A 14,535-nucleotide genomic window follows, 5' to 3' on the forward strand; every position below is an offset into this window, starting at 1 on the left:
GCTGCCAGAATTTGATTCCGTGCCCCTTCGGGCTTGGCAGTTTGTCAAAGCACAATCGTGGTTAACTTCGACCTACAACCATAAGATTAGATGGTACGGGTTGTTCGAGAAACGGTCTCTATTAGTTTGTCTTGAGTTGAAGGTTCTTTATAATAATAGTGACCTCTTCGTACTCCTTCTATTACCATATATGGATTCTGGGAAAACCTCATACTGTTTTTCAATTTCAGCCTCAATCGAGATACTCCGTCACATTTTCGTCACATTTATTTGGTAAAAAAAAATAAAGACAAACTAAAATCTTGTGCACATTCCATTTCGTTATTAATTGCAACCTGATGATGACTCTTGTGTTTCCTCTCCGCTCTGCGTTGGCTTCCTAGCTGCCGCTTTCCTCAGACGCTGCCAGCTGCTCTCTTATCCAAGGAACGTACGTCGAGACGCGCGTGTAGAAATCCGCCTTGGTCGGATGGGCGCAGCCGTAGGCGAAAGCGGCGACGCCCACTTGAACCGCTTTGCCGCCTTTGCCGAGGACGGTGAGTGGCCCGCCGGAATCTCCCTGTAGGACACATAGCCATCACACATGGGGCTCACCATCCTGCTAAGCGAACGTCTTCAAAACAAGGGCATTGAGATAACAACGATAGCCCTAAAAGTGCTGTGAGACGTTTGTGGGATGACCATGTTTAATAAAAAGGCAGCGTTCTTTTCCGACTTTTTCTGCTGGAGGCTATGCTGGTAATTCTCTGACTCCAAACGTCTAATCTGTTGTATAATGTACATGCTTTCTGTTGTGTTTATTTGACTTTGTTTGCCCTGTTTACAAGCAGAAACGGCTGCGTGCATTATGTGTACATTTCAGTAAGTTTTCTATTGGACCTCGGCACCAATGTACCTTCTTTATTACGGCTACGAAAGTGATAGTTTTTTTATTTTCATGGTTTTTTTTAATTGTCTGTTACAGATAATACAGTTCCAGTCTTTTAGTTGAATTATCCAGAGAAGAGGACATTACTTGCATGGAAAATTGAAACACGCATTATAACTAATAACAAAAATTCACTAATCAACTTCATACAAAATAATTCACCGATATTGTAATTTCCTAACCGTAGCTGCTGAGTTTACAAGACATATACCATTGCAATGAATTTCCAGACTGATCCCAATTTGGAGATATGCCCTATCAAACTCGGCGTAAAATTGCTCAGTTGTTTCACTTATTTTTGAACAAAACGCTTTTTTATGCACTGAATTACAAAAGTAACTGAATCTCGCGTGTATTTCGTCCGACACTTTCGAAAGTAGTATCTCGGAACTGGAGTTATCCTGGAAATTAATTTCAGGTGGATACGGCTTGCAAGCTCACCGGGTACAATTAGCTTATTGCAATATGTGCGGGAGAAGTAAATATTTGAAGAGTTAATTATAATTTTTTATCAATTATTTGAATGTGCTCAGTTTCTGGTGATAGCGATATCTGCCTCTGCGAATAATCCAGCTCAATGACGAGAATTATGCTATCTGCCAAAGGCGATTTCAAAAAATTCTGTAAAACTTACAAACTGATCACCAGCGTATGTGCCATATCTATTGCCGTCGTGTCGTGGTGGCATTCATCTTGTCAGGCTACTAAATGGAGTAGATTTTAGTGAATACTCCTTTCCTTTATTGTAAAAGAAAAATAACGATATTGAATTTAAATAAATAGAAATAACTTTTGGTGTCAAGAGGGTATTATTTAACACAAATATAGCAAATAAACGGCGGCGCTATTTTTCACTTTAGTAATGAATTATGATGGTTTGCCAATAGACGTCTGTATCTTACACAATTTTTTTTCTTTGTCGCTGCCGATTGTACTGACAGAAAATCAAAAGGGAGAATGTGATCGCGCGTAGATTTTCTAGACACTCCTCTTAACAACAGGCTAATTGCATTTTAGCCTGTTCTGAAGTAAGTAACGTTACATATTTTCAAAAGAACACCTTAATCGTCGGTTCAAAGCTCAAGCACAGGGTAATTATCGGCTGAATGCTTTTCAAATGGGAAAAATAGGGTAGGCTTTGTCAGGGACGCAGCCGCGGTGTGGTACGTTGAATGTCTTGCGTTTGCTGCTGGCGATTTAAGGGCACAAGGCTTGCAGAAGGGAAGTATACAAATACGCAAGTCCGATTTACCCACGCACAAGAAAGGTTACATGCCTAACTTGTGTCGCAGCTAGCGCATACCTTACGGTCTAATTTTGCAACAGTCTATGTTTTAGTGGGTTCGCTTGTTTTGCAGAGGGTGCTTGAGCACTATAGGGTAAAGAAATAACACCCTCCCCTCATGTGATGGCATCCGAGTGGGCCTTGCGCCACTCGAGCCCACCGCACGCGTATATGGCTGTGACTCCTGCGCTTGCTTCAATCTCCTGCACTTGCATTCACCGTGGAGGCGTACACGTTCCGCCTCGATCAGACAGCTTGGATGTTGCCCTGTCTTGCTGCCAGAGTGTCTAAATGCCATTCTTGAACTGAACGCTGGGAGGGGGGGGGGGAGGAGGGATACCCGATATATAGCAGGACATTTTCGCAACGAACTACAGAATTGCAGTCCTCACAACTCATTAGGAATGCTAGTTTGAGGGTTATTAAATTACACCTACTACAGCATATGGACTGAAACAGCTACAGCTACAGCTCTATGGACTGAAACCATACCCGTTCGGATGGAGAAACCTATGATGCCGAGATACGCTCCTCTGAACACCGCGCACGGCGCTAAATTCACCTCCTATCGAGTCATGCGTGGCGTGATAACGGTGTCATGAGCGCACATGACGCCTATATGATCAGGTAATGGCTCCTTCCCTCTACACAACGATATCAAAGCGTGGGGTGTCAGTTGTATGACTGCTAATATTTTAGGCTGTTAGTTGCGCTGTTACAACCTGTTTTCATTACATCGCTTTCACTTACATTTAGTCTTTTAGGGACGTTTCATGTAAAAAAACACATTTCTTACCAATTGGGGCGAGAACCGCACACGCGGTACATCCCGTCGAACCCTGTAGTTCCTTTAGTACAGTGAGCATGTCTAGCGATAAGGTGCTGTCTGAAGTGAACTCGAGATATGTTGGATAAGAAGTGGGTTCAGTCTAAACACCGCCGTCTATTCCTTGGCAAGACCGGGCAAAACTGGCTAAAATAACGGACGTGCACAGATGTGTACACCGTGGTTGATGCGGTCGCAGGGCGATGGAAATACCAGAGTTAAGCGGCGGGTACTGGAATACTATCGGTTGACCCTGCAGTCTACTGCGCATTGTGCATATACAAAAAAAATGAAGGTGTCCCTAAGGCACATATGGAAATTGTGGCATAGTGGCCGTTGAATATTAAATTGTATTTGATAACACGCCACTGGCTTATGAGATTCCAAGAAAATTTATTGCTCACAATATAAAGAGCGATGCGCAAGCGGTCAGTATTTTTTTGCTACGACTACAGAGAATCAACCATCATTAGTGTAAAAACATAATTCATTTGCAGCGCTAAATTCTGATAAATTATTTACTTGCACTGATGGCGAAACATGTCATTATGATAGATCGTTTCTGCGATATAAAAAAGAAAACTGAACATCCCATAAGTAAACTAAACCCGAAGAAAAACATGACCCACTTCAGCGTCCTGAATGAAGTGCGAGGCAATGGAGAGATATATCAATGCACAATCTGAGGTTTTCATGGCAGCTGATAGATCGAAAATAGAGGCTAAACTTCATATACTTTCCACGTAGCACAACAATATCAGCATACATTCAGCAAGAAGGAAAAACAATATCCCTTCAAGAATTTTTCCACATTCTAATATTGGCAGAAGTAGAACGAATTTCCTATTCAAACCAGTGCAGACGTCCGCGTTGCAAAACTACATTCCCTAAAAACAGCTCTAGACATCTTTAGTCGACCTGCAAGCTTTCGAGTTAGCCTATGCTCAGCGGAACAACGCGCTGCTGTAGCCGTTGGCAGGCGTAAGCCGACGAACAATGTTACCCGACACGCTAGAGACAAACAAATTCGCCTCCATTCCATCCCGTGAAAGTGGATGTACAGCGTAGCTGTTGTCGACGTCAGACAAGTACCACCACACCAACTGACGTTGGACAACGTAACACAAGCACCGCCACTACCACAAGCGACGCGCGTCCCACGCGCACGCTCGTGCGCGTAAGTGCTGCATACGTCCTCGTAATTCTAGACTCTCCACCAAGCGCAAGTGCCTTATTGAACTCAGGAAATTTTCCTAAGTAAATTGCGTGAGACAGTTCGTAAAGTACGATTTCCACACAAGCTGAAGAGATGGTAGTTTCGCCTCGTAGTTCGCAGTCACGAGAAAAACATCATTTTGTTAAACGAAAAACTCACAGACAGAGCTCTTCTTCAGCTGCCATTTGACGTTTGTCTGAGCCACCGCGGTCAGTAGGTGCGGTACTGTTTTTCTTCGAGCACAGAACGAGCCCACGAAAAATCCCGACAAACTAGAGGCTAAAAGCTTCACTGTGTCACAAAAGACGGCATGGTTGTTTAGTATCTTGCTGCTGCGTGCCTCTCGATCGTACACAGACTAGCTCGGCTTAGCCCCCTCGCATGCTTCATGTGGTAAACAACGTATGGGCACTGCTGGCTTTGTTCCATTGACGAATCGTGAAGCAAACGCATAGATCACCGAATGACACATTGGAGAGACCTTTAGTCAAAAGTTTGACCTCTGTACCGGCTTCTCTCTCCGCTTAAAGCCAATTCCACATAGGGTATTTGCACACCTGGTGCAGGACACTATCCGATGAGTTCTTCTCATGAGTTGTATCTGATGCGGTTTTTTTTTAATTCGACTCCATTCAGCAGCTATAAAGCTCGGTCGCGTTCAAGGTCCCTCTCAGTTTCTTGTGGTTTTGTTATTGTATTTTCTTAATTAGTTTATTATTAGAATAGAATGCACACGAATGAGAAGATAGAGACATGGGCTAGCAAAAACTTTGAACTCGTTGAACCACAAACTCAACAAAACTTCTAACTCGAAACATTCAACTCAAGAAACATTTAACGCGTTTAAATTTGGACCAGCCCACGTTTATAGTTCTCATCGGTTGTCATTTTGATGCTATATCATCGATGTTCATGTCAATTTTCAATATTTGAAAACACTTAACGGGTGCTTTTTGTCATCTGCGACTACACAGTGACCTAAATTGACAGTGTCAAAATTTCTATAGAAATCATTGAAGAACTGGTGGCATGAATATTACAGAACCATTTTCCATGCAACGACATGCCTGTCATGTTGTAGTCAGGATAAACATTTTAAGCGATCACTTCCCAGTTATAATGCAAAAAAATGAGCGCAATGTGCAGTTTTATTGGCTCTGGGTTTCGGGAGTATCGTGCGAACTTACCCGCGAAAAATAAAAACCAATATTAAACGTGCCGGTCCTCTTACCCTTATTATCTTCGTCCCCAATTGTGTTGTTAGTATGTTAATAAACCTTCAACTGTTATAAAAACTGCCCCAAGATTTTTTTGCTAGATATCTCACGAATGGGTTAGCGATGTTATGAATTACCAGTAGGTATTTTTTCTGTAATCGTATTTTTAGGGGTGTTAAGGCCATATGTCGTCATGTGACAAAACACTAGGGCAAGAATACGGGGTTTCAGATGATCTAGTGCCAAGGAACTTGAGAGGACGAATATAAAGCGGAGGTGTGTTATCGGAATAATGTCGACTAATTTCGTACTAATTGTAAGGTGAATCGCTCACAAAGCCTCACTTTGCTAATTTTTAAAACGAAACCTGGAATAAAAACACATTTGACTCTTTACACCTGTGCGAATATAATGTGAAGAACTCGTTTCTAAAATAGCGATTCCTAAAACATAGGTTGTGCTAACTTTAAAGGGACACTTAAGGAAAACCTAGGTTGAGCCATCATAAATTAAATTATGCTTCTCCAATACTAAAAAAAGAGCACTCGTACCGTGAGAAGATGCTTGGTGAGCCAGAACAACCGCTAGGCCATAATGCAGATCGTGACGCCACCTTCGACTGCTCGTACCACTTGACATTATGTATTAGAGATTGGCCGCTCGCGCCGCGTTAACCAATTGTCGGTGACAGTGAACTATATTGTACAGTAAGAATGCCAAAGACTGAATTTAAGAAAGTTTCAAGAAGTATTGCATGCGCCACTAATGCCAAAGTATGGCAAAAGTCTTTAAAACTACACTACACCGCAGTGATGTACTGTAGATGGTGTTTCGCTACAGAGTTTAAAGAAAGAGAAACATTGAGCTTAGTTTTTTAAATTTTCTTAATAATAAAAGATATTACCACGCTTTTAAAAAAAATGCAGTAATGCTTGGTTAGTCTAAAATGATCTTCTGTTTTTCGTTAGCCTCCTTTTAGAAAGTGTCCGTATCGCTCAGCTTTGCTCTGAGAACAATTTGATGAATCGGTCTCACCTTGCATATTCCTTTTCCCTTTCTTCTCGCGCACAACACGTCGTCCCGGGTTAGCCTTTTGGCAAGCTCTTCTTTGCTGAAGCTTTCCTTACAACGGTTGTAAGGAAGTATCATCTGGGTGATGCGAAGCAAGTCCAAGCCACTCTTGTTGCCTGTTGGGATGTACAGCGAGTGTATGAACTGTGCTCATCCTGACGTGTTCTGCAAACATCAGGAATTCAACTCGCACAAGCAAGAAACTTCATCGGTATTCGCACAAAAGATTAAACTGAAAAAGCTCTCGTCCCCACAGACAATATTCCCCACGTTTCCCTCACGGGGGCATTGTACCTGACGAAAATCAGCACGTTAAAAACATATACACTTGTTAGTTAAAACGAAAAGGCATGACATACATGCACATCGTATGTCTTCGTGTTAAAAGCAGCGACATTACAGCATCGCTTCCTAAAATTGCCGGGGTAAAAAAAGAGCTAAAAATATGTGCTGCAGGACGAAGCGCCGGTCATAAGAAACGCAGTCAGCGTATTGTGTAAGTGGCTTTAAGCTGTTTTCAAAACTACGTAAAATTGAGGGAAATCACAATGAACAGCTAGGAGGCGACATGTCTAAAATGGTACGATGAAATCTTCAGTTTATTTTAGAAAACCATTCGCTTGCCACAACCATGATAATGCGCTTTTCTCGAAGATGCATCAGGAGCTCGGAGAGTAGCGGTTTCAGCTCTGACCCTTTGGTACTTGTGGAAGTTTATCAATAAGACGCGTGACTCCTCGTAGGCAACTAGTGCTACAAGGAATGGCAATCTCAAGTGTAGATTGTAAAATGGCCTAACGAAGCGTGAGAAAAGCTGAGCCCACCAAATTCTTACAGCATGCACATTAAGTGATGTACCAGAAACTTTTCAAGGCATAAAGTCAGCAATGGTATCACTGGTCATTGTCCTCATAACACATGAACTTGTGCTCATTTTTCGGCTTCAGTTGGTGGGTGTGATTAATCTAACGGTCAGGAATATCTCAAGGTTACATTACCTAGCATTATAAAAATAGCTATTTCAACATTGTTTTTTTACACCATTGCAGGTTAATTGAAGCAGATGAATGTCACAGAGGCACGAACCGAACGTTGACATTACTGGGTGTTGGCGCTCACCTTATTTATTATTGCGCTGCTTTTTCTTGCACAGCGTTGCGTTAATCTTGTCTTATAACTTATATTATAAGACGGAAATAACATAGAAAAGCAATGTTCCGCAACAATTTTAATCCGTGACTTTCCAATTTTAGCGCAGCATTTTAGGACAACACTGAAACACACAAACCTACTGGCACGAACGCTATCTTCGAACTAAAGTTTAATGTCAGACATTTTGAATAAATACACGTAGGAACACAAGGAAAAAGAAGAAAGCCAGCCAACCATACGTTAGAAAAAACACATGTGCATTGTCGATAATTAAGGAGCTGTTACCAGCTCCCTTCGAGAAAACCAATTTCTTTTCAAATAAAGAAGCGGGTGGCAAGTGCAGGCACTTTTAATGGTGACACTTGTTTGCTCCGGCTTGGGCAATTTCGCTTGCTCACCGATGAGTGTCTAGTGCATACCTAAATTTATGTCCAAAAAAAAATTTAAAATTTAAAGCTTAAGACTCGAGAAGCTAGACTCACATGAAAGGCTACTTAGCACATGTGTTGCATCTTGAGTAGAAGTGTTGCTTGTCTTGTTTTCAGCGACCTTGTTCACAATATTTAAATCCACGACACTGCCGATTAAAACGAGTCGTTAGAATAGGGCCATGTGCCTATTAGGTACCGTGGGTCACGTCAAGCGACTTGATTTAACGACGCCTAAATTAACTGATGCCACCGCGCACGTTGAGCTACTGAAACAACGGCACGTCTAGTTGCGTCAGCTGACTCCGACGTAGAACTTAATGAGCTGAAATTTGTTTCTGCTTTCGGTGACTGTCACTGCAAAGCTGATTTTACCGCGGAGAAAACTACGCAAGTACTCTCACGCGTACATTATTTTGCTTTTTGCTAGCTATTCTTTTTGACCAGACTATTGCAGTGATGAAATTATCCCTGGGCGCGAGAGGCACATATTGGAAATTTCTTGAATGCTGTTGGTAGTTTGTATAATGAAGGAGTCATGTTTTACCAGAGTGGACTCGCCGCGCGAACATTCTTGCGTACTATCGAGCTATACGGGAGCACTAGTCAATGCTTTTTAGTGCATGTATGAACCGCAGATTGGCTTAATGCCTCAAGACAGAATCGACGGCCGAGGACGGCGTTCGGCGCTATGGTTGTGATTTCAGTGTATGTCCTTTTGGGCACAACTTGCCTTTAAGTAGTTTACATTCTTAGCTCACCGTTTGGACTATTATACCCAAATCTTCACCTTCGGCATCACGTGTAAAACGTGACAGTAATAAAGTAATGGTACAGTTGCAGTCATAAGTAACGCTATAGGACGACAAAATGCTCTGTTCTCTGTGGGTTAAGCTCAGAGGAGCAGACAAGTGGTTTACCACTGCGATTACTCACGTGCGGACAGTCTCCCCCAGCCAGAAATTGCAGCTTTTCTTCCCGCAAGGTTGCTTTGTTTCCATGGTAAGCAAACCGGTCTTACAAATCTGTCGAACTTAAACGGTTCGGTTGTCTGCGCAAAAAAGTGGGGCTTAGGAGGGCATCTCTTATGATGTGTTATATACCATTAATCATAAATTGTTCTCATTCTCTGACCATTGGCCTGCTAAGTTCACTTACTGTGTGACAGCTGGTGTTTAAAAGGATGTGTCACATCCGCGCCAAATCTATCAGTGGCGCTAACACTCACAAGCGGGACCAGATATAGTGCACTAATACTCAAGATTATAGACGGAAGAAAAGCCGCTGGACGCAGCTAGATTGGCGGAGCATCGCACTTGTAACACGGAAGACGCGGATACGGCTTCCCAGCGACCACAAGTGTTTTCGTGTCCATCCTTCTTCCTTTTCGCCTATTATTCCTATATTTTAATTACAAATACACCCAATTTGCGGTATCCTTGCTTAGGCTTCATTGTTTGTTAGCTTCATCAGTTCGTGATTATTGAAAATTGAGCCCGTCTTTTCCTCTCATGGCTATTTACTTTACTTACTGCCTTTTCAATGTAAAGCTATAATATCTTGAAGCAAATGTGCTGCCTTCGGCGTAACTTGAACATTCCGGTGTTTCTATTAAATTCATAGGAAGTAGACTCTGTAGTTCAAAGCAAGAGAGGGTTCGTACTTAAAAAACAAAAAAAAGAAAGGCAATGGTAATAAATATTTTTCTTGGATAAGCTATTCCGTGATGCGGTTACAAAATCTTAGCTTTATTATTTTTTCAACGTGGCTGCAAACGACGATTTCTGAAACTATGCCTTCACAACTGTCATAACTGTTCAGATACAATCGTCGGTGGAATTGCTGATGTTTTGTCAAGCTGCCGGAGCTATGGTTGCATCCTACAGGCGAGATGGAATGCATTTTTTTCCTGCAGTGTTTGAGCTCGTGAACGATCAGACGTAAACCTTCAAAACTAAAATTCCCGGCCAAACCACGGCCGTGCTGGAACGCAAGCTCTAGGGCCCCAGCCCGGCCACGGCAGAACAAACCTTGGTTTGGTACCTTGGTAAGCGATAGCTTGCGCATTAGGACAAAAGAGGTGCTGCAGATTTCAGTGACAAACGCGCCCCTCAACCAACATGGCTGACCTGGCGGAGAGCGTGGTACTCCTACCAGCAATAATACGTGCCCAGTGAGAAGACACGACGAGCGTGACGGTGTAGATATTCGCCACGGTGCCACAGTACGATATGAAATGGGCAGTGAATTTTGTGGACGAACGCGTACCCTATCTTCTGTCTTCAGCACCAGCTAGAAAATGCACGCGTTAACTTTTGATTGCGGTAGCAATTATATCGACACTTCAGGCGCATTTTTGCCGTCGTCGTCGTCATCACCGTCGCATTCGCCACATTTGAATGTATTTCCTAAGAGTTGATTACCTGGCAACTTATCCATTTTTTTTGGCTACATATCCAAATAGCCCGCAACTCACTGCCAGCCGAAGTCGGCGCTAATATCTTTGTGCCAGAAGAAACGAGGGTATCGCAGGGGTTGAAGGGAGCCCGTGCTGGTTTCTTCGCGATATGCCGCGTGCATAAAAGTTGTGGTTGTCGTTATAGCAAAGAGTCGAGACAAAGTCGCAGTTTCGCTCGAAAGGCAAAGCACTGATAGAGATCGCAAAGCATCAGACAATTACACGACGCACCTTTCCTAGTTGTATCGGTCATATCAGTAAACGTAAACATTTTCTTAGAATCTAAGCAAGTATGGTGTCACGAGCGCGCAGACAAGCGTAAAGAAGATCTCACTCGGTGAACCCGATCACTCGCTCTCATAACGCTGGCGTGATGAGAAACGCCGGTAGCATGGAGCGTACGCTTCGAGCAGCCTCCCGCTTCGACAGGGGTCTTGGAAACTCATATTACGGGCTAGCCAACGTTAGCCGACAAGCAGGCAGCGCCCATAAGGTCAACAGCCACCTCAGCTTGGCCGCAGTCCTGGCATTCGGTGCAGATGTCCGCCAAGATACAATGCGAAGGCCCCGTAGGAACTCAGCCACACGGGAAGCCATGCGCTGCCACGGCCGGGCAAGACGACGCGACACGTGTTTGCCTCCATTAGCGCACTCTCGATCACGTAACCTTCGGTAATGGGTGCGCGGGAAGACGGTGCGCATCAAGCCACGATCCTAGGGACTTGGCACGATCTCTCTCTCTCTCGGCTCATCCTTGCAAGCCTGCCCTCACGCGCACAGCATAGGATGCGTGCGCCGGTCATTCACCTCGCGACATCATAGTAACGGCGAGCGCGCAAACTAGCCTAGCGTGCCTGTACCACAAGCCAGTTGTTATCAATGGATACGTAAGAGGATCGTAACACGATGGCTTTACAAAAAATGTTTTGATTGATTGATAATGCAACAAGGCTTCGGAGATGGCTCGGAGGAAGAGAACTAACCTTTGCCAACGCGATGTCATGACCAAGTTCTCCAGGAATGTATGAAGGATGGCTGAATAAGGCGGCAATGCCAACTCTTGAGCCTCGAAGTTTTTCAGTGCTGTTGTAGATAATTACGGCTCCGTCAAGGTAGATCCGCCTAAAAGAAGATCAGAAGAGAAAACGAATTGATTCCAGTTTTTGGCTATCTTGCAGCACTCAAGTTAAATACGAATAGAGCACAGGGCCAACAAAGTATTTTACTTGAATAATATACATGCAGGGTGTCATGGTTAACGTTAACCACGGTCTTAGAAATACACAGTAGGATAAACGACGACGCAGCCGATGGTATTCTGCCAGCAGTGACGTACCACTCCCGGGTGTTATTTTTTCGTAATTGAACTATAGATAAATAGCTGAAATTTTTTAAATTAACGTTTTTGTTTACTGAATTGAGGGCTCGAATTTTGTCGGAAAAGTAGTATTTGCATTTTAACACACCATATTCAGTTGTTATCAGTGGGCTATGTGTCAGGTAATTACTTTTTCGATGTTGTAAAGAAAGCGCACTCTGTGCAATGCCCGGCTTGGAGGCCACGTGAAAGCGATGAGGCATCGATCAGTATCGGCGTTGGTCACCGCGAACGGCGAGCTGCCTTTCCCACGTGAAGCGCGAAGCCAATGGAGTGCGCAGCGGCATCGAGGAGGAGGACAAAGGCATTGAGCAGAGTTAATTCCAAGTAACGCCTGGGACCGCTGGAGTGGCGGCGCGCGGACGCGTAATCATGCGGCTATTTTCATATTTCTCACGTTTTTTTTATAACGTGGAAAAAACAATCAACTGAATCAAAAACTGAACTGAACTGAATCAAAAACAAGCAACTGAATCGGCTGTTTTGAAACACGATGATTACCGTGATATCAACACTTGTGACATCAATTGAATAATTCAAAAGTTCATAAATTATTATTATGTAATTATCGATAGATCAATCATTAACAAAAATCCTCACCGCTGACATGCTATCATTGGTTGCGTCCTCATATATTCCGTATTTTATTTTCAAGAGCACGGCTAACGTTAGCTGGAACGCACCGTACAGAAAAAAAAAATGGCTGTGGCTTAGCTAAGGTTAAGCCGAGGATGCGAAGCATACTAGCCTTTATTTTAGTTGTTGAACCACTGTTTAACCTGGTGAACTGCTGTTGCTTGGCTATATTTGGTTCGGCTAGACGAAGAAACAACTCATGCGTTACTCTGCTTCGCCTTCAAGAGTGGAACGCGACAGCGTTCCCGTCGACCCGCCAAGGGGTGTAAGACAATGGGCTACGGCGCAGCGACTACGCGCCCCGCATTGGACGCGGTAAGCGTCGAGCAACGCAGCGTTCGGCGCGGCAACGAAATGTGCGCCTGAGCAAGCGACGAACGCCTGAGCCTTAGAAACAGCTCGTTTCTAAGGCTACACCGCATTCACTAGAGGCGCTTTTGTACCGCTTTGAAGCATCGTACTCGTGGCTCAGTGGTAGCGTCTCCGTCTCACACTCCGGAGACCCTGGTTCGATTCCCACCCAGCCCATCTTGCAAGAGTTGAGCCAAAGCCACCTAGAAACAAGCGCAGCTGCTTATATACCGCCGCGACGCCGCGAGCGACAGCGCGAGTTGGAGCCCCGTTTCTCCTCTGTCGTAACGTCACGGTGTCACGTGGTCAGCCTTGAAGGCGACGCCGCGAGCGACGGCGCGAGTTGGAGCCCCGTTTCTCCTCTGTCGTGACGTCACGGTGTCACGTGGTATGGCATGGGGTCCAAGGTCATTGAAGGCGACACCGCCGCGCCTGAGGAGCTGGGTTGAGCTCTAGTAATACGCTTCGCATAAAAATATGGCTGGTCCCCCTTTCATAGGAATCGGTAGAATACGAAAGTAAAACATGTCTTTACAGAAGCTGTTGCATGTTTGCTTCGCGAACTCATGGTCCAGTGCAGCGAAAGGCACACGATTTGCGGGTCGCCGACCGTGTTGCAGGTTTGCATGGCGCGCGCCGCCCTGTTGGTGAGCGGCGCCTTGTTGTCGAGTCACTTGGACGAAGGTACAAGCATTCTGGTTCGGCTCCGTAGTGTCTTGGACAGCCAGTTGAGTTGCGACGCGCTCAGCTTAAAGCATGCGAATGGCAGAGTTCGCAGCGTGCGTCGTGAATGCGCAAAGGCTTTCTGCTTCACGCTAGTGCATCTCTTGCCGCATGGAAGCGAGATTCGCCCGTCGACGCTGTTGCCTTTCTGCGCCACTATGCGCAGCAGTTTTAAAGCGAAAGCTTTACTGGCCGCGAACTTGCGATTTTGCCATGGTGGTGCTCCGAGGAGGCACACGACGTCACAACGCGTGCCTCGTCGCAGATATTTCTCTCTCTCTCGCTCCCTAGTCATTACTGCGAGGGCGCCACTAGTAGCACTGAGCCACAGGTGTTCCGCCGCTGCTCAGCGTCGCACTTTTCTGCCACCGCCGTTTGGCATGACATTCACAGCGCGTTCCTCGTCGTTGCGCTCGCCTCCGCTCGCTTCGCCAGCTGTGTCGCACGCCTGATAACATGTCGGAGGATTGAAAAGGCGAGCTCGCGCGCGCCGCAACCACAGTTCAGGGGGCAGTATGGACGTTGACAATTCTGATAAGCAGGAGGAGGCCTGCAATCGACATCGGAACGAGATGAAGAGGATACGAATCACTCAGGAAACAGACGAACAGGGCCAAACGACTGTCTATACGCTGCAACCTAGCTAGACAACCAGACTAACCTGGACTCGCAATCAAGAATAACCAAGGCTAACCATGCTATGCCTTAGCTTCCGCGACGTATATCCTGGCATAGCCGAGCTAAGCCACTGCCAATTTTCTTTGTTGGTGTCATCACAAGCGAGGCAGTAGGCGGTGTTGTAAGCATTGCTGATGAATTCTGAAGCTGCATTACGTAGGCGAAGAGGCGTCACAAGCTAATGGGAC

At 44.9% G+C, this 14,535-nt stretch overlaps 1 protein-coding gene across 1 annotated transcript in view; it reads right to left on the reverse strand.

Moving 5' to 3' along the window:
- Nucleotides 1-249: 249 nt before the first annotated feature.
- Nucleotides 250-14,535, reverse strand: part of LOC135912100 (venom peptide isomerase heavy chain-like) — a 33,791-nt gene continuing 19,505 nt past the window's right edge. The window contains exons 6-9 of the mRNA XM_065444482.1: nucleotides 11,565-11,703; nucleotides 9,060-9,174; nucleotides 6,508-6,659; nucleotides 250-559 (exon numbers count right to left, since the gene is read on the reverse strand). Of these exons, the coding sequence (XP_065300554.1) occupies nucleotides 380-559; nucleotides 6,508-6,659; nucleotides 9,060-9,174; nucleotides 11,565-11,703 (586 nt within the window). The 3' untranslated portion in view covers nucleotides 250-379. The remainder of the gene's footprint in view (nucleotides 560-6,507; nucleotides 6,660-9,059; nucleotides 9,175-11,564; nucleotides 11,704-14,535) is intronic.

The sequence above is a fragment of the Dermacentor albipictus genome, chromosome 10, assembly GCF_038994185.2.
Source record: "Dermacentor albipictus isolate Rhodes 1998 colony chromosome 10, USDA_Dalb.pri_finalv2, whole genome shotgun sequence".
NCBI classification, from domain to species: domain Eukaryota; kingdom Metazoa; phylum Arthropoda; class Arachnida; order Ixodida; family Ixodidae; genus Dermacentor; species Dermacentor albipictus.